Source organism: Fringilla coelebs, assembly GCF_963513975.1.
Source record: "Fringilla coelebs genome assembly, chromosome: 8".
Classification (NCBI taxonomy): domain Eukaryota; kingdom Metazoa; phylum Chordata; class Aves; order Passeriformes; family Fringillidae; genus Fringilla; species Fringilla coelebs.
Window position 1 is genome coordinate 2,113,664 of NC_140066.1, and position 19,983 is coordinate 2,133,646.

General features: G+C 40.4%; 1 protein-coding gene across 1 annotated transcript; it reads right to left on the reverse strand.

Moving 5' to 3' along the window:
- Positions 1-1,301: 1,301 nt before the first annotated feature.
- On the reverse strand, positions 1,302-19,291 carry DNA2 (DNA replication helicase/nuclease 2; the record flags this gene model as incomplete). The annotated part of the gene is made up of 21 exons (XM_084210869.1): positions 1,302-1,358; positions 1,959-2,105; positions 2,225-2,407; positions 2,955-3,044; positions 5,595-5,787; positions 5,880-5,969; positions 6,073-6,266; positions 7,355-7,579; positions 8,449-8,558; positions 9,639-9,748; positions 9,852-9,968; positions 10,936-11,166; positions 11,350-11,544; positions 12,747-12,912; positions 13,191-13,308; positions 14,363-14,582; positions 15,380-15,505; positions 16,695-16,840; positions 18,162-18,345; positions 18,738-18,969; positions 19,288-19,291. 21 exons carry the CDS (start codon positions 19,289-19,291, stop codon positions 1,302-1,304), a joined length of 3,138 nt encoding a protein of 1,045 aa, XP_084066995.1.
- Between the last annotated feature and the right edge of the window lie 692 nt (positions 19,292-19,983).

A 19,983-nucleotide genomic window follows, 5' to 3' on the forward strand; every position in this document is an offset into this window, starting at 1 on the left:
AAGAGCATATTTTCTCCAATTTTTTTTCAACTTTTGAAAGACCCAGAGCAGAGACACAGTTGATGAAGCATGTGTTTTCACCTGAAAAAGGAGGAGATCCTGTCAACTTTTCAAATTATTGTTGTACTGTTCTAAATATTTGCCTTGTATAAAGCAAAGTATTAACAAAGTATAAACAACTTTAACAAAACCAACAGCAAACTTTTATTAGTTCAAACATTACAAAAAGTTAGGGAGCAGTTTAAAAGAGTGAAAATGCCCACATTTAACAAGTTTGTTTGCAACCATATGCACACAGCTACTTGACATTGATCCAAGAGAAAACAAATGCTAATGATTCTGAAGAATCAAAAAAATTGATGTTTCCACCAGCAGCCTTGGAAAGAAACTTCTCAGCCTCTTTGGTGTAGAATATGAGGTAGCATAAAGAAACTAACAGAGATCTCTCAAGTAAAGTTTTCTGTTGTTGATATGCCATCATCTTTAAAAAAATACAACCTGAGCATGTAAGCTTCTTAGTCAGTGAGCTGCATGTCTGGTTTTGTTTCCTTTTCCTTTTGAAGACTACAGATCAGATAAACTGAAAACAAGAGTTTTACTATGAAGCATTTCACTTCAGATTGATCTGCTGAACACAAGTTAGTAACAGGGGATTAAGTGAATCAGCATCACATTTCTCCCTGAGGTATGCAAAATCAAGAGATCTTCACATGAGAGATTAATTACATTATGTACATAAATATAAAAGCATTTTTAAAAGCAGGAGTAGACTTCAAAGGACAATGTGAGGTTTTGAAGAAGAGGAAGAAGCTTTTTCTATTATTTTTTTCCAAACAGCACAACACAGCACCTTAATTAGGAATTCTAACAAATGACATTATTGTATGTAAATTACATTTTCAAGTTTCTAAAACCAAATTGAGCCCAGAAAGCTGACTCACTACAACACTGGTTTACAGTCCCTTCCTCTCCAAGTGCTTCACCAGTCACTTCTGCAGGTAACTGATCATCAGGTTAAAAGAGAATATAGCAATATCCAGCAGTGGAAGGAACAGAGTGCTTCATACTTCTGGTTTGCCACCAGTAAGCTGGGTGCTTTAGTTCTGTAACTATCAGGTTTTTCAAGAAATGTCTGTTATTCTACTGAAAGGAAACTTCCAAATAATTGAATGCTTCCTGTTTTGGCTGCCTCCAGGCTGAAGAGTGCACATCAGCACTGATACTCCAATTACCAGCTATTTCCATGAAACAGCAGCAGAAGAGAAGATACAAAGTCCTGTAAAACTTTCCATCTTCCCCACTCATAAGATGTTACACTTGTGGATACTTTCATGAGCCCCGGCTGGAAGATTCAAGATGTAGCAAGTTAAGGAAGCATTTTAACAACACTTGCCTTTCACAAAAACCTGTTTGAATATGCAAGGATGCTTGCAAAGAAAGCAGCTAACAAGGTTCTTTCCTGTTTAATTAGGAGATGGAAACAGCAATAGTTAAAGCTTATTCAGTACAATGCCAGAGAGAAAGAAAAAATTACCAAGTCATCTGAAAGTGACACTGTTTTCCTTTCCACCAAGATTATTCATGAAGCAGATGTGTTGAGTGGAAGAAAGCAATCACACTGATGTTAAGATGCCAAGAAACTCAAAACGATCACAGGAAAAAATGCAAAAGCATTAAAAATTAAAAATTCAGGCCTCAAAATCAAAAAATTATGTCCAGTTATGCAAGTCAGCATTGACTTTTTCTGCTGTTGAAGACAGAAAAGGTTCTAAACCCATCCACTAGCTTGATCTCAAGTACACTTCTGGCAAATGTCATCAGCACATTTTGTGCTGTGCTGCCAATCCCTGTTAAAAGTATAACCTAAATAATCAAAGATCTTCCCATTCTCACCTCAAATCTCAGCGAGTCAATCCCAGCTTTCCCCTTTCCCAAACCAGCAGGGAGAAAAAGGATATCATTGCCTGGGACTGCAAATGGCAGAGGAGCTTCTCCAGGGGAGGGTAGCAGCACAGGGAGGGAACACAGCCCACCATGACCAGCTTGTGCTTAGCTCTGGTGATAGCAACGTTCAGGCGGCGCCAGTCCTTCAGCAGGGTGCCAAGCTGGAAAAGAAATGTCACTTGCTTTTATTTTTCCTACTTAATGGCCATAAACCACTCATCTTCAAAATGCATCTAAACTACTGAAATGGACTGGAATGAAGTTAAAACAACCAGCTTACATTTTCATCAATAGTGTTCCTCACAAAAGACACGATTATGATGCTTTTGTCTCTTCCTTGGTATTTGTCAACCGTGTTCACTTCCACTCTGTTCTCCTTCCATTTTGCCATCAAGTCAGTGATTGTTTTTAACTGATGCCTGTAGGGTGATATGATGCCAATGTCTGAGGGCTTACAGCCAGCCTGAATGAAGAAGAAAGAGGAGAAAAAAATCTGTCACTGCAGTTGGCTTGGAAAACTCAGTACAGTCAGAAAGATTTTTCTAATTAATTTTTTTTCTAAACAGTGCTGCAAGAGATTGTATCTAAACTAATGGAACTGTAGGTGTAACTAGTATTAACTAAAGGAGATAGAAAACATCAGTTACTGAAAGCTCCCAAGCTTTGTCTTAACTTGGCACAAAGACAGATGTCCTTGAAATCCTCATTTTTCTTTCTTCTTTAGACTGTGAGGTGAACACTCAGAGCTCCTGCTCTGTATTTCTGGATGAAAGAAGGAACAAAGGCAAATTCTCTCCCCTATTTGCAGCTTTTGTGTTTTTTGCATCTCAGATCCAAGCAGGCAAGGACAGGGAAGGAAATGCAGACCTCAGGCTCCCCACTACACTGACATGAAGACAATCTCCAATTTATCCTTAAGATTATCCCCCAACACATACAGTCACCACTACTAAAGCAATGTAAAAACATTAAAGGTCTCCCTCCAAACCATGTAATAAAGTAAAAGATACCTTAATAAATAAGGATGTGAGGAAAAGCACTATTTTAGCTTCTGTCTCATTGCTTATGCCACCTTTTTCTGCATGTTCTGGTGCTGGGACCTTTAAAAATACAAACAGAAAACAATGACTTTTGCTGTCTGTAATGGGGTACTATGTTCTGTCCCTAACTCACTGAGTCATATGTGGATTTATACTGATGGTATTAAATAAAGAAATAAAGTTAAATGCTAAATTTTACTAAATAGAAGAGCCTGTACTGTGAATTATACTGCATTTGCAAAACAAATTGGAACAATCCCCAAAATGAGTTTCTAGCACTAGCTTGTCACCTTAAGAAACTGTCAGACTTTATCCTCTGACTTTACAGTTTGGCATTATACGTCACAAATCAAAAAACCCAAAAATGGACATTTTCCTGCTGATAAAGTAAGAGAGCAAATTATATTTTACATGGGACTTCTGCTTTAACACTCTCTATACAGCATTATTTACAGTGAATTTTCTTCATTCCATGGCAGAAAGGATAATTTTTTACAACGTTTGAAAGCCTACATTTAAAGCTACAGCAGGAACTATCCAAAATGGTAATATTAAATTGTAGTATAAACTCCAAAGCTTTAAATATTCACTGAATTTACCATTTCTTAACTATTACCTCCCATTCTCTATATCATGTATAAATGTGACCAACAAGCTAAGGATGTAAACTCTTGTCATTGTAGTGTCACAGTTTGGTAATTTTTTCTCTTTGCTTGACTTCAGTCTTCTCTCAAGTTGAAGTAGCACCAATAGCAATGAAAATGTGTTTGGAAGCCTCCAAACCCCATGTGCTCAAGTTCTCTTAAAGCAGAAGAGCACTGTTTAACTGCACAGTAAATTTCTGACCACACTGGCATAAGTGTAGCTAAAAACTATACAAAAATCATTTCAGGAAAGAAGTTCTACAAGCTGTGTCATGCTTATGGTAACACATGCTTACATTTATATTTGTCCTGTTCCCACAGGACACCAGCAGAACCACAACAAAAACAACTTGGGCCTAGAAATTCTCAGGAGACTTGCCCTAAATCAAGGATGTCATTTTTCAAACCACCAGCCCCAAGCTCTCAGAGAAGTGCAGACTGACACAGGGGTTGGCAGAAAAGAAACAAATAGATTTCCAATTGCTGTCACAAACTTGATGCATTGTTAAGCAGAAAACAATAGAGGCTTTTTCTTCTTTATTTTAAAAGCCAGAGTAATAAATGTAAGCTTCCTGGTGGTGTCATGGTGTTTTTTCCTCTTCCTTCTCTCTCTGTTTGTATCCCTCCCCCCCCAAATCTACTTCTTCATAAGCATTTCTTGGTTACACTATGAACAATACAGGGGGGAAAAAAACCTACTATGAAGTCAAAGGAAATAAAAGCTGGTTTTGTTTGCTGTCATGTTCAGTGGGGTTTTTTTCATTTCTCCCTCCATGCCTGCCACAATACATGGAGTTCTGACAGGAAGTTCTAAAGGAGAAATGACATTATAGCCTCATGTCTCAACAAATCTAGAATATTTTAGAAATAAAAACTTTCCTCCTGGCTCTATGAAGAGGACAGCTGTCTTAGACTTGAGATGGGCTTTCTAGGGGAAAAAAATGGAACAGAAACTCTACTTTTTCACTAGCAATTTTGCTATGATTACTAGATAAACAGTGGTTCATCCAGATTCCTATTAACAAGCCTCTTCCCTGGGACCAACTGTCTGCCTTGCAGCTGTCTAGGCATTCCTGGAAAATATCTCTGTTTAGTTTAGACATTTTTAGAAATTTCTCTAAGCCATCAAAGTAAACACTGCTTGTTTTTAGGTCATTAAAGAGATTCTATCAAACTTGTAAAAAACCATAAATCCTGTACAATGTCAAAAGAGCATAGAAACACTGGTGAGTTGTGACCAGTAAAAGATCATAAAAGTTGATAATTATATCAAAATCATATTATATTATTGGCAAAACACAGTATTAATAGGAATCAACACATAACCTGTTAAGGAGGAAGAAAGACTTAAATCATAACCCAATCACCAACTACAGTGACAAGTGTGACTGGAGACCACAAACAGGTACTAATTTATTCATCTTTCTCCCCATGCATTTAAACTCTTCCTCATTTTTCCTGCAAGTCAGTTTCTTTGCAGAATTTTTATCTGCACTAGAATTTTACTTTCCCAGCAAAATTCTGGGTCTCCATGAAAAGACACACCTAAGCCAATTTATTCATCCCTTACACTTCCATGTGTAGAATGTCAGCAAAACTCTATGGAGAATTGCAGTTCTTGCTGCCACTGGCACACAGCTTTGCCACCAAACCAGGCCATTCCCTGCTTGCAAGGACATCCAGTATGGCTGCACTCTTTAAGCTGCACTTCACAGGAAAAACAAAGTTTAAAGTCCATACAATATTTTCTGAAGTAGTATCTAAATTCAAGTTTTCAGCTGTTCTCAGATGTGAAGTTTCCAGCAGCAGCTGTACCACCCTGCTCAGCTCTGCCAACAAAGCCAAGGATGTTTTTGTGTGCTGCACACTTCACATGATGCTGGAAAAACACTTTCTGAAGTTCCCTGTTTTACCCTACCTAAGCTGAATGAAGTTTTACATGTTGAAAGAGCATATTGAACTTTACCTTCTCTGTGTTCAGAAAACACACAGGTGTGTCTGGATCAAGGACTTCTTTCAGCCATGTCTTTGAAGCATCCCCAAAGTCCAGTTTCAATTTCTTTAGGTTGGGCAAGTTAACAGTGGCATTTGACACCTTCTCTGAGCCACATTCCAGTTTGCCTTCATATACCAGCATATTACTCAATGACATAATCTTACTAAAGATTTAAAAAACAAGAAAAGGCATAAAAATGTCACCATTTCAATCCCACATCAAGAACACATTTTAATCAATAAATGTTGAAAGTACCTATTCATTCTGTATTGCACAGTTAATTGGACAACAGCATTTTGGTTTTGTTCCAGCCTTTTAAATAAGCTTTCACTCATGCCAAGATCTCTGTTACAACACAAAGACAAAAATCAAAATGTGTCAATCAGAACACTGCAAGAGCCTTCCCAGAATCTGTGACTAGTAATTGTCCAGCAGCATTTTATCTTACCTTGCTTCTGCATTCAGCACAAGTGGAGGCAGCTGCTGATGATCCCCCACCAGCACAAACCTTTTGGAGCAGAACAGTGGGCCCAGGCAGATGAGCTGGCTGATTTGAGAAGCTTCATCAACAATACAGAAGTCAAACTGCTTCTGAGCAAAGATGGGGTGATTTACTCCCATGCAAGATGTTGCTACCACTGGCTGAAAATTGAGACACACTTCAAGGATAAGGTACATTTTATATCCCTTAACACTATATTCTTTATAATAAAAGAAAAAATATTTCCCATTAAACTGAACTAAACTGTAAAATCAAAGAAATCAAATTATTTATCCTTGAAATCAGATCAGCATCACTTAGATATATATTGGCCTGACATATTCTTGTATCAACTGCAAGTGACAAAACCAGCTTTAGAGCAGACTGTAGCAAACAACTTGTTCCTGTCATGTGTTCAGAGTGATGCCAGGTTCTATTCATGGACAATTCGTGGAGTGTGCTGAAATGACTACAGTGAAAAATCAGGTGGTTTGGGGTTTTTTTTCAATACTGAAGAAAAGATAAAACAATAGCAACACAGTTCTTCCCATGGCTGTGCTTCCACTGCAATCCAAAATGACCAAAATAAGAAATGCCAAGTCATTCCCCTTATGACCTCAGTCATTCCCTGTAATACTTATCAATAAAAATAAATGGCAGCTTTTGTGAAGTTGGCATTTACTCCAACTCCCATCAAACTTCATTCTTTCAGTGAATTGAATTTAAAGCTGCCACTGACTCATATGACCTAGCTCCCATTACAGTTTGCATTAACATTCACACAGACAGCACTAATCTTTCAATCAAAAATAAGGGTTTGGCCAGGTCAGCTCCACAGCATTCCACTTCCTCTCCCCATCTGCTGATTGTACTAATGGCACAAGGAGCACCAGTGGGAGGGAGAAGGCACAAACAGCAGCAGAATGTAAATAATGCTAAAGGAGGCTGCAGCAGCCCATTCACAAAACCTCAGATAAAAGCACTGGAATCTTTGGGGCTTATTACTTACAATGATGAGTTACTTTGTGTGGACATAAACAAAGCTTCTCAACTTGCAGACTTAATGTAGGTCATTACTGGCTATAAAGAAATTAAAACAATGCAGAGGTTGAGTATTTCTTTCAGCCCAGATTTCTTACAGCAGTACACACCCTTGGGAAGGGTTTCTTCTCTGCAGCATCCAAACAAAATACTAAAGTAATTATCTTAAATAATTTGAAGGGCTAGCAAAAAAACCCATTTTTCTCACCTGACTATTATAGAGCTCTTCCAAATCTGTTACAGACTTAATTGATCTGGACCTGCAGATTTCTTCTTCTGTATATTTCTGAATATCTGGGTGAACCTTCTGAGCTCGCCCCAAGCGCAAGAAACCAACTTTGAATTTGGCCAACTTCAGCAGGACATTGTCCACAGCTGTGTGTGTAAAACTGGTCAGAAGGACACTAAAGCCACAAGCAGAAAGAATTCTCACCTAATGAGTGGAAAAGGGAAAGAAAAGGACAAGCTGTTAAGGAGAAGCAGAAAAGGATTCATCTGCAAGAATCAACAATCTCAAGTTGGCTAAGGTGAAAAACACAAGGGGTTTTGGAGGGATAATAATAAGCATGACCTGGTCTGTATCTGTCTCCCTGGCCAGATGTATCAGCTGGCCACTGACAATGTGGGCAACAGTCCTGAGGGTTGCCATGGCCAGCAGGCTCACAAGGCTGCTCACACAGAGCCAAGAACCTGCACTCTAAAACCCCTGCTGTAAGAAGCCATGCAGCCCGTTCCCACAGCACTGCTCTCCATGGCAATTCAGCACTGGAGGTTCAGGGCAATGGGCTGATCTGAAGATTGCAGCAGCTGTCTGCTCTCCAGGCTCCTCCTCCCACCAGCTGATGACAAATGGAAGCAGGGTAACACTGCTCTTTCATGAAAAGAGAACCACCAGCTAGAGGAGATGGCAGCAGACTGCACATGGGTGCAACCCCACAGGTTCATACAATTCATAGTGGAAAAATTACTGGCTGTTCAAGAGTCCCTCTTTTTTGCTATAACTCAGGCTTTGAAGACTTGCTGATATCTGGAGCCAAAGAATTTTAACACTAAAGCATCACAGAAGTGATTAAATATCACACTTCAATCTCCTCCCTCCCACATACATTCCTACACAAGCAATTGACCATCCTACTCCACAAAATCCAATTTTAGTTCTACCAAATATAGGTTAAGCAAAAAGAAATGTGTTTTCTTCCTTGAAATTATACAGATACTGTCAGATGATGTCATGACTCTACACAGTTGGTCTATCCTCTAAATCTCACCAAAAAAATTAAACTCCAAAGTACATGATCTTACTAGAGCACATATTGTAGTCGTTTTTCCTGTTCCAGGCATACCCACAATCAGTGTGTAGTCTTTTGAAAGTAGCACTTGTTTCATTGCCTGTTTCTGAGGCTTATTTAGACCTTTCAGAAGAAAGAAAAATTAAATTAATACACTTCATCAAAATGGTAATAATTACTAAAGTCACAGCAAAATTGTAGTTTTCTCCTTCACTAAAGCCCTTAATAGAGGCAAGAACTGAGCAAAGTCTGTAGGTTTTAATGAAAACATGACATTAAACACAATACACAAGATAAGTAGTAAAAGGTCTGCACTATGCTCCTAGAAATAAGTCACTGAAGACATTTTTATTTTTAGACCTTTTGTGACTTTTTTTTCTAATATCTTAATTGACCACCTCCACATACTGTGTCTGGGCATTTGTGTTTGATCATACCACTTTCACATCCAAACACACAGCTCACAGCAAGGGCTGATGAGCTGCACATACAGCAGCATGTTGTTTAGAACAAAAATTACAGCAGAGCTGGTTTGCCCCAGCCTGATGCAAACAAGCAGCACATTTCAGCTATTTGGACTAAGCAAAGCTCAAGCAAAGTAAGACTTCAAACTGAGTTTTTATAAAAAATTCCATTTACTCTAAGACAACTCAGTTAAATTTATGTTTTCACAGACAAACATGTCAGACAATAAGGAAATATTTCCACCAAATACAAGATGCTGCCTCATACCTACACAAGTTTTGTTTTTAAATAAATGCCACAAAGCATGACGCTATGTTGACACTTGTCAGCAAGTTAGCAAGAGTGATTGATTACACAAGTGAATGTTTCCACCAAAGCCCATCTCCTTCCTCTCCCTCAAGGTCAGCTTCCTGCATCCCAAGAGCTGTCTCTGTCCCTTCCTCCTGTAAAGGTTACAGAGGGAATCACACAGCCCTCTGTCTGCAACTGCACACTGCAGCCTGTAGCCAACAGTAAAATAAAGTTGTGAACAAGGATCTGATCAGGTCTTCCTGTGATTAAATGAGTCTTCAGCTACTTGGAAGACATGAAAGGTAAGAACTTGGTTTTCATTTTAAAGCTGAGAACTACCACAGGACCCCAAAGTAGGAAAAACTCCTTATATTCATAGCATGATAAATTCTTTGGCTGTTGAGACATACAACTAATTAGAGAATTTTGGGGAAAGTCACTTCGTACCCTTTAAAATATTTGCAACAGTTTCCTTTGCTTCAGGAGGAAGGACAGAGCTCAAGTGCTGAATAAAACTTGGTTTCTGGAAGTCAATGATCAAGTTGCGGAGCCTTTCACTGCAGATAAAAACAAGAGAAAACTGAGTTCAAATAAGAGTTACCAGTTGAGAAACTTCATCTGAAAACATTGAAAGCATGAAATTAAGTTGATTTTTCATACCTGACTGGGCAATCTTTCATCAATTTAGAAAGATTTTTAAAAGGGACTCCTGTACCAACATCTCCTTCATCATGATCCAACCTAAATACAGTGTTCTTGGGGAGGTTTGACAAATTCCTGAGGGATGACAAGAACATGGATGAAATAATTTTGTTTACCAGCTGTATGTTGACTAAAGATTTATTACTACATATTAAATGAAATCTTCCAGAGACCCCAGAGTGAAGCAACAGCTAATTGAAATACACTATTAACTGATCTAAAGAAAGCATGATCCCAATGAGGGATAATAAAACATAAGCCCAATTTAAAGACAATATAGACTGAACAATGAAAGTTATTATTAACACAGTAACCACTGTATCCATACAGATTCATGCTAGAGATGTAAGCAAATAGAGTTATAATGTGCTTTTATTCAAAGAGCCTGGTTAAATAGACAGGCATATAGAGCAGGTACTGACAGTTTCAATCAAAACAAGAGAATTTCTGAAGGGTACTACTCCAAAGCCAGTAATGCCTTGAGAAGGGTGGCCTGGAGCAGAGACCAGATGGAGCTAAAGAATAAAGCAGGGATTTATTAAAAGGATCTCCTCAATGGATGCACCTTGGGCAGCACAAGAGCCCAGCCAGGGCTGCACCCAGGATGAACCAAAATGGCCACAAAATGCACACCCAGTCACAGGGTCTCTCCCTTTTATAAGTTCTGGCCCATTTACATATTGGAGTTAATTGTCCAGTTACAGCTTTAGCCCATGAAGCCCCATCCTTGTTTTTCTCTCTTCAGTCCAGTTGTTTATGCTCCTGGGCCTGAGATTTGGATCATTTGTCCTTGGTGCCCAGCTAGAGCAGGAATTGTTTTGTCTCCCTGCTCTGTGCAGAGAGCTTAACTAACCCCTAATATGAAGCCCAGACTTACAAACTAAAGCAGCACAGAATCTGAAAAATATGGAAGCTAAACCCTGAGGCATCACCAGTAGGAAGAGTCAGGACATGTCACAGCTTTTTGGACACCCAGCAGCACTCTTCCTCAAGCCAGTGCCAGAGTGTTTGCATACAGATACTTTTCTTTTTATCCTATTACCTGCCCAACAAACAGGAGACTTTTGTTCCACTGACTTCTCTAACATAGCCAGTAGCCAAACCAAGCAAACCCTTTTCCTCTCCACTCACAACCACTCGATCACCAACCAACAGGTTTGTCCCAGGTATGGCACCATTTCTACGCTGGAAAAAATGGAGATACTGTCCCTCAGAAACTTCATGGACTTCATCAACTCTGATCATGTTTCCAACACAATCTCCAGCCTTCTCTCTGAAGGTATTAAAAAAAGAGATATTTTAATATTAAGATCCTCTCTGTAAGAGAACTATTAAGATAAAACCCCACAAGTTTAAAAACCATACCACCCACAACCAACCATCAAAACCAAAATACAAAACAAACAAAAGGAAGGAAGGAAGCATCATTGTCACGAGTTTAGAAATTACACTTTACCTTTCCAAAGAAGGTGTCATCCATATATTTTTATATCCTTTTTTATGCTCTCCACTTTGCAGCTCCAAGGTTAACATCAGATACCAGAGGCTGAAATATTCCAGGTGGGAGGGTTTCAGGTGCTGGGTCTCTCTGTCAATGACAGGCACCAAAGCAGGAGGAAATGCCACACTGGCCATCTTCTGCTCCACAGCTCTAAGGAAAGAACCAGCCACAGAAAGGCTCAGCCTGCATCCTTTTTCACCTGCAAGTCCATTTGTACATAACAACAATCCAAATACCTACTGTAACATACCAGACAGATTAATTTATCACTACTTGAATAAAGTAGAATCTGTATCCTTTATTCAGATGCCTAATCTTGTATGAGTAACTTCACATCATCTCTATCATTTTGAAGGGCAGTAAGTTAATCAAAGACCAAATAAAGGCATTTCAAAGATAGTAACATACATTTACAGAGTTTACCTTTTGCTCCTTTTATTGTAATATACTATTTTGATATTTAGCTAAGCAATGGGGATTTAATAGCTAATACACAAGCAAACTTCAAGTAAATTTTTTTCAAAACTAAATATCAATAGACATTATATCAGATCATACATTCAAAACACAACCAGAGAGAGAAATGCTTCTTCAGAAGTAAATAGCTATCCAGCTATATATCCTGCTGCTGCAACAACTGAGTATTAGAAGCAGGATTTTACAGAAACATATCAGGTATCCCCACAAAGCTCCCTCAACATACACTTTGACCCCTCTAATTTTAAAAGTAAACAGGTGTTCAATTTCCACAAGACCACCCCCAAGGCACTCCTTTTCTAACAAACCTCATTTGATCTCTTCCACATACAATTCTGGTTGGTTTTTGTGCAGCATAGAGACTAAAACTTGTAACGGTTGTTAAAAGAATTCAACAACTTTGTGTGAAATTTTATGGAATATTTGCTCACTATGTCTGTTGACCAGGAGATGCAATAACACTTCAGCAGAGTAGTATCAATGTATTACTTGTGTCATACCCTACAGGGAAACAATCTTCTACAGAATGAACCTGAAAATGTGGCTCTCCAGCCAGAACTCAGGCCCAGAGATTGCCTCTTGCAGAGAGCTGCAAGAATATAGCTTTTAAAACAGATCTGTTATTGTCATCAAGTATTTTGTTGAGACTTACTCAGATTTTGTCTTGCAAAAAGTGTACCTGAGCAAACATACTAAGTCTCTGTGAGATCAGGAGCTGAATTATAACAGTTGTAGAGAAACCTGTGGAAGATTCTTTTGGGGTGGAAAAGTCTCCAGCATATACAAAACTGTCAACCACAAAAATGAAATTATTATATCAACAGATACAATTATTCAATCTCATTTAAAAACATTAGTCAGATTTTTTTATTTACCTGCTGTACAGAAAGCAGTTGTGCATTTGGGAACAATATTTACATGTTTGACCGTCATCAATCACAGGAGGCAAAGCAGCAAGCTGTGAATTCTGCCTTCCCACATCAGATTTATAGGTACTGTGTGTTAAATAGAAGGCCACATGATTTCTCAACTTCATTAATTCTGTGAAAAAAAGGATAAACTAAGCTGATGATTTTGCTTGTAACAATTTCTACCTCAAAAGTAATTAGCTATCAACTTTTTAGTCAACTAAGAACTGATTATTCACAAGGTCTTTGCACTGTATTAATAAAACAACTGAATTTTTAACATAAGCTTAGTAATGAGTGAAGTATCCCCAAGTACAGCTATTTTCATAAGAGTACACTTTACAGTTATAAAGAAAGATTTTAGCAATATTTAAGAGAATTATAGTTTCCAGTGTAGGGGAACAACTTTACCTCTCCGGTCCATGCGAGCTCCAGACACAGGATACATTGTACCAGTTTTTAGATAAAGAAGAAATCCAGCTTCAGGATCCGCTCTCCGCTCTAAACTCAGCAATGTGTACAGAATAACCTGCAAACATTTTACATAAATACATATATACATACTGAAATACATATCATTCCAGTATAGCTGCTGTGGTTTGACCCCAAGCAGTAACCAAGTACCACACAGCTGCTCACTCACCTCCCCACCCTCGCTGAAGGTTGAGATAAAGGCACTTTAAGATGGAAAAGAAAAGCCACACATGCAAGCAAAGAAAAACAAGGAATTCATTCACAGCTTCCTGAGGTTGGGCAGGTGTTCAACCACCCCCAGGAGAGCAGGGCCCATCACATGGAATGGTGCCTTGGGAAGGCTAAACTCCAGCACTCCTCCAAACCTTGCAGTGCCCCCCACCCTTCCTCCTTCTTTCCCCCACCCTAGATAGTGAGTATGATGATCAGCTCCATGGTGTGGGACACCACTTTGATCCCTGGGGTCCCCTGTCCTGGCTGTGTCCCCTCACTTCCCATCTCCCCCAGGCTGGCCCTGGGAGGAGCAGGAAAGGCCTTGGCTCTGTGTGAGCCCTGCTCAGCCATAACAGCAACATCCCTGTGTTATCAACCTGTGCTCAGCACAAACCCAAAACACAGCCCACACTTATCTCCTGTGAGGAAAATCATTGCTAACCCAGGCAAAACATTAAAACCAAAACACATTCTAAACTGCATTCAGTTCTTCCACAATTTATGTGGCTAAAGAGCCATTATTGTCACAAGTCTTCTAGAAGCTGCAAGTAGTAAGAATTTTACCAAGGATTTAAATTAAAAGGCATCTTTAAAACCTTATAGCAAGGCTACCACCTCTCTAAATCAGACCAGCTACATGGAAATATGTATAACCCTAGTTCCTGAAACAGTTTGCTTCAACCTCATATTTGAATGTAGTAAGAAGAGATTAAAGAACATAATTCAGGATAAAAAACCCATAAGTGTGCTTGAAGGTGGTAAATGTACACGATGAGCTATCCATGAATTTAGATTATACCACATACAAACTGTTTCATACTCCTAAGACAAAATAGGTCACCAACAAAAAAGGACACACAGCTGTGACAGTGAAATGAGACATTTGGTTCTAGTACCTGACTTCTGTGCTCTATGGAGTTGGATTCCTTGCCAGACTTGAGCTCTAAAGGCATTACCCGAGACTGTTCTCCAGACTGGCAATGGATTTTCACCCTGGCTGTAACATCAATCTTGCCCTTCAACCCAAACCTGGGAGACCAGATATTCTCTTCAATGTCCAAGATATCTACAACCTCTATCTTAGAAGACACCTCTTCTGTTTTCCCACCATTTGACCTAGGAAGAAAATTAAGCCAGAAGTTAACAATTTCCCTTAATTATTAATATTTAAACATTAAAATGTGTTGCAACTCAGTATATTTCTGCATTACAAGTGCCCTTTAGGTACTAACTTGAGAAATAAAATGCATCAAGTCTTAAACTAATCTTCCCATTAACAGAGGAAGCAACATATCAGAAACTAATTTCAGTTAGTTTTGCTATTTACCTAAATTTCAAAGTTAAATAAGACTTTAAACTGTTTTTAATAGTTTTTGGTCTTTTCTCAATAACCACACTCTGTCATACACTTGAGAGTAGTGTAGAGGTTTTAGTCAGATCTGCCATTTCACTGAAACTTTAACACCCTATGGTTATTACAATTAACAGCAAGAAGCCACAGACAAGAAAAGCTCAGCAGCATTTCAGTAAAATCACCATTTCACCAAAGAAATCTTTTACTAGTCAAGAACTCCATTTCATTAATAGTTTCACATTCTGATTTGTAGTCTTGCTCATACCTGCAGTAACTCTTACTTTAGTCAGCAGCTCAAATATCCTTGCTCTTCTGCTCACTAAAAGCTCTGGTTTGTACCATGCTGTTCACAAGGATTTAGGGATTTTGAAGTCACTTCCCCCTCAGGTTTTGTGTCTTACCCTAAACATGCAGCACAAGGACAGCTCTACAATCAGGGAGGCCAGGAATTAGCTCCAAATCACCCAACAGATGTGCATAAGGAGTTCTAAAAATTTCAAGTGAACTGAACAAGATACACAACATAGAACGGTTTAAACTTTTAAATCTGGCCTCTTACAGTTTTAGTTGCATTTTGTTTTGGTTTGCTGGATTGTGCATGAAGTCTTCTGCCCACTTGAAAAATGATGGCAAATATTCTTCTATTTCTTGCATTATTTGTGCTTGTTTCAGATTTAAGAGATACCTAAAAAAAAAAGACATGCACATGAAGGAAACAAAATATAAAATCTGCTGTTGGTACTAAAGAGATTTGCCTCAGTAGCAACAAGATTATTGGAAGTAACTGTCAAGTTCTTATAAATATCTATAAACTGTAGATAACAACAGTTTCATAGAGGTTCAACTCAATTCATAAAACTATTAACTGAACATCTATTACAAGACAAATGCTATACCAGAAGATCCATTCTGGATATCCTCATCTGCTTCTTACATGCATTTTGACAGAGCATGTCACAAAATCTAGTTGTGTGGCATTAGATAATTCAGTGCTGGCAACCACTGGAAAGAATGTCATTATTCTACAGCAACAGAGTGGATTTTGCACAAAAAGGTTCACAGGAGTGCAAATCACCACAGGCAGCAGACTTATGCAAGTTATTTTTCAATCCAAATAAACAGTAGCCTACATATGCAAAAAAGAATTGCAAATTAAGTTTCATGGAGGCCCAGAGGGACATAAAGGCATTTCAGCAGCCACAATTCAAAATATTGTCTTCATAAGAGAACTAAGAGTAATAAATCTTGCCATTACAACTTCAACATGGGACTCATCTGGGGTCAACAGATACTGATATTTCCCAACATACAATTTAAAACAGTCTATATATAATGATTTTTAATTTACATGAGTAGAATTGTATTCTAATCAAGCCTGCAGTAAAATGTTATAACTAAGAGCCATTCATCTTCCCACTTCTTGAGGGAAATACTAAGCATTGCCTAACATTTCCATTAGCTCAGCTGAGAAAATAAGTTAAAGGTCTCCCAACAACTGAGATAACCTGATAAAGATATGAAATTAACAGAAATTCAATTCTTGGTCAGTCATAAGGTTCCAGGTTCATTACTGAGGATCATATTTGTCCCATTCAAATCAGCTCAGAGAGATGCCTGGAAATCTAATGTTACAGACACAAACACTGCAACCTGCTTGGTCTAAAAGTAAAAAAAAAGCCTGCCACATACAGTTACTCCAAAAAACTAGTTCAGATATATAGTAGTAGCTCAGCAGGGAAGGCAAATAAAATTAAGTTATCAAATGGATAATTATCTTACTAAAAGATCCCCTAAAGTAAACTGAAATTGCTGGCTCAAATTGCTGGTTCCTGCCCTGTCTTCCACACATAAAAGGCAGCTGTAATGCTACTTACATTTCTTTGAGGTATTTTTGTCCATACACAATTTTATTTGCTAGTTCTTGCACCTTTTCTTGTGTCAAGTCATTGGTGACTGATTGCTGGAAGATGTCATGAAGAATTGTCCCAACGAGCATTTGGGCTGAACCCGACTCGGAGCCCTGCAACAGATGTCACCATACCTGAAGATTTGTGCCCATTTCATGCCAACTTCTCTGCCAAATTTCTGGATTTTATTTGCTGCACATCACAGCCTGCACTTATTTAGCTAGAAGGTCATGAAAGCTTTCACCTCACTAGTGATTATCTGGTAAACCTGAATTGAAGTGGGTCTCACCTATTGCTCTATCCCAACCCTGACAATGTCAGGATACAATCTCTACGTGACTGGCAGGCAAAGGCACAGATTCAAATAAAACTTTGAGAAAGTTCTGCCTGCAGGCATTTCCTAGTGCAAATACATACCTTTACAATCTTACACAGATTTCTTGCATGAAGCAGTTTCCTGTTACCAGCTCACAGCAAAATCATCCCATGTGTCACCAAGATGGCTCAGAACCCCATCAGCAGGGCTGGGCTCTGGAGACTCACAGGAACTGAAAGTGGTAGTAAACAACCCTGACAGGAGTCACTACCAAACAGCTGGGAACCTCAACACTGTGGTATTGTGGATCTCTCACAGAGCAGAGATCTGTGAGCACTCACAACAGGGAGATGCTGCTATCCCAGTTGGGACCCTGTGCACTGTCCCAACAATTATTTTATCCCTCTTACTCCTCCAATAAAGAGTTGAAAACCATTTCATGGTCTTAACCTCCTGGACTTAATTTTCTTGTTCCAGTCACAGGCTCCCAACCAGGCTGTTTACCACTCCATTAAAATTTCCTTATTAATTTGGATTTATATTCGTATCATGTCTGGAAGTTTTAACCAGCTGGCAGCTGTTGCTTCTCTATTTATCAGCATATCTCTCATACATCAGCAAGAAACTTCTACACAAGAACTTCTACACTTCTACCACAAGAAACTTCTCTTTCCAAGATCGAGCAGCTAGATTCAGACTCCAGAGTCAGCCCACACCAATTATTAAGTGAATTAGCCACATTTTTCAGAAGCCCTTCACTTGGCCAAGTGTGGTTATATTTTCATATGGATGGCAAGAGGCATATCCCTCACAAAGGATTCATATCCACACAAAATGCAGCAAGATATTATAAAAAAAATTATCAGAATTATAAGTGGAAAGACAATTTCTTTAGCCCAGTAGCTATATTAAGAATACTGCATTATTTCAGGTGCAATTCTCAAAAAAAAAAAACCAAGAGAAGCTCAACCAGAGACAGTTTCCACCCTAAATTATTCTGTGTTGCAAACATTATGAATTGCTGATAATGCCATTTCCAACAGCCTGATTTAACCCTGAGCTAAGGCAGCAGTGCCAGTGGGACAGGAGCTCACAGACAGCGTGGGATGGACACTCACCCTGAAGCGTTCACTCAGCACTGCCCTCCTCATGCAGCGGATGCTGCTGGAGATGGTGGTGCCCGAGAGCAGCAGGTCTGGGTACAGCACCAGGTACCCACTCTGGGCATTGATCACCCACGTGCCAGAGCTGCACTCCCCTTCCAAATGAACAATGTCCCCTGGAACCACGGGGACAGACTCCCTGCGAGGGAATACACCCACACAATCAATGTTTGCAAATGACAGACACGACGGATCAGAAATAACACACTAACAGAGCTGATTCAAGGTTCTCTGAAATGCTGGGTTGGGTTCTTTGTAGAAGTTGACCTAAAGAAACCCTGAGAGTGAATAAAGGCATATTTACAAAGACAAAACTGCAAGGCAGCAGTGCCCACTCAACACACATTACCTGAGATCAGGTCTCTCAAGATGATATCCATTATGCTAGCACACTTATAATATTACATTAAATAAAGATTCCTTCAGGATTCCCTATCACTTTTAAGGCCGTAAAACTCAATTCATAGGCAATACAAACAAAAGTTAATAATCCAGTATTTCATTCTCTTTTCAAACATCTGTGTGGATTACCAGCCATTCCTAAGGATGCACAGTTCTGTATCTTCCAGTGAGGGGGAGGCTGTAATTGTCAAGTGTTTCTCAGGGTCACTTCCATTCCTCTGTATCACGCTGACCTCCAGCACACGGTATCTGTTGTTCAGCCCATTCTTCAGGATCACATCAGGTGAGGTAGCCACTTTCTTCTGAAAACTGAAGTGACAGCTAATTACAAAGAACACTGCACTGCTTGAAAACAGCCGACCTACATGCAAAAAGAGGGAAAGCTTCAAATAGAAACCAAATTTTACTCCCCTTCAATTTTTATATTTTGTTTGGGTGTTTTTGGGTTTTTTTGGGTTTTTTTTAGTTCTGTATGGGTAGAGTGTAGAAAATCTCTATAAATACAAGCAACTTTATTACAGTTAGTGCTCCATTTTTGTGTCCTCATATCCATAAGTACTAGTAAACTAATTGCAACTGTACTGCAAACCCTGTGCTTGGGAGAAAGCTTGTATCTCCCTGCAGGCACGAACTCCCACAGCCACACAAACACCTCCAACACGGAGCAGTAAATTTTTACCCATTACCCGAAGCTGTTTAGAAAACCGGAATTCAAGGTTCAGTTTCCAAGAGCCAAACCATGAGGCGGAGCGGCCAAGCCTGCCGCTCTCCCGTCCCCGAGCGATGCCTGGGGAGCTGCGGGCCGGCCGGGGCAGAGCCCACACAGCCCGCCGTGCCCAGCGCCAACACCCTCGGCAGCGGCGGCTTCCCCTCACCGGCCACCCCGGGCAGCCCCGAGCGCTTCCCAGCCCGAGGAAGGCCGGTGCCGCCCCGCCAGCCCTCAGAACCCCATCCCAGAACCGGGAGCGGTTCGGAAGGTCAAACTTCCCGCGCTCCCGGCCGTCTCCGCCCAGCTGCGGCTCCCCGCGCTCGGCCGCTACCTGTCGGCCATGGGCAGCTCCTGTGCGGCGCTCGGCTCGGCTCGGCTCGGCTCGGCTCGGCTCGGCCCGGCCCGGCCCGGCCCGGCCCGGCCCGGCCCGGCCCAGCCCGCGCAGCGAAGCTCCCTGAGCCCCGCGTCCCGCGCGCCCCGGCAGCGTTGCCGCGCGCTCCGCCAGCCCCGCCCAGCGCGCCCCGCGCGGCCAATGGGAGGCGGCGGAGGGGGCGGTCCCCGCGCGCGCGGGCTGAAGGCGCGAAGCGGCGCGCGGCTCCTCGCGCCGCAGCCCGGGGAGGGGCGGGGCCAGCGCCGTGAGGGAGCGCGAGGGGCGCTGAGGGCCGG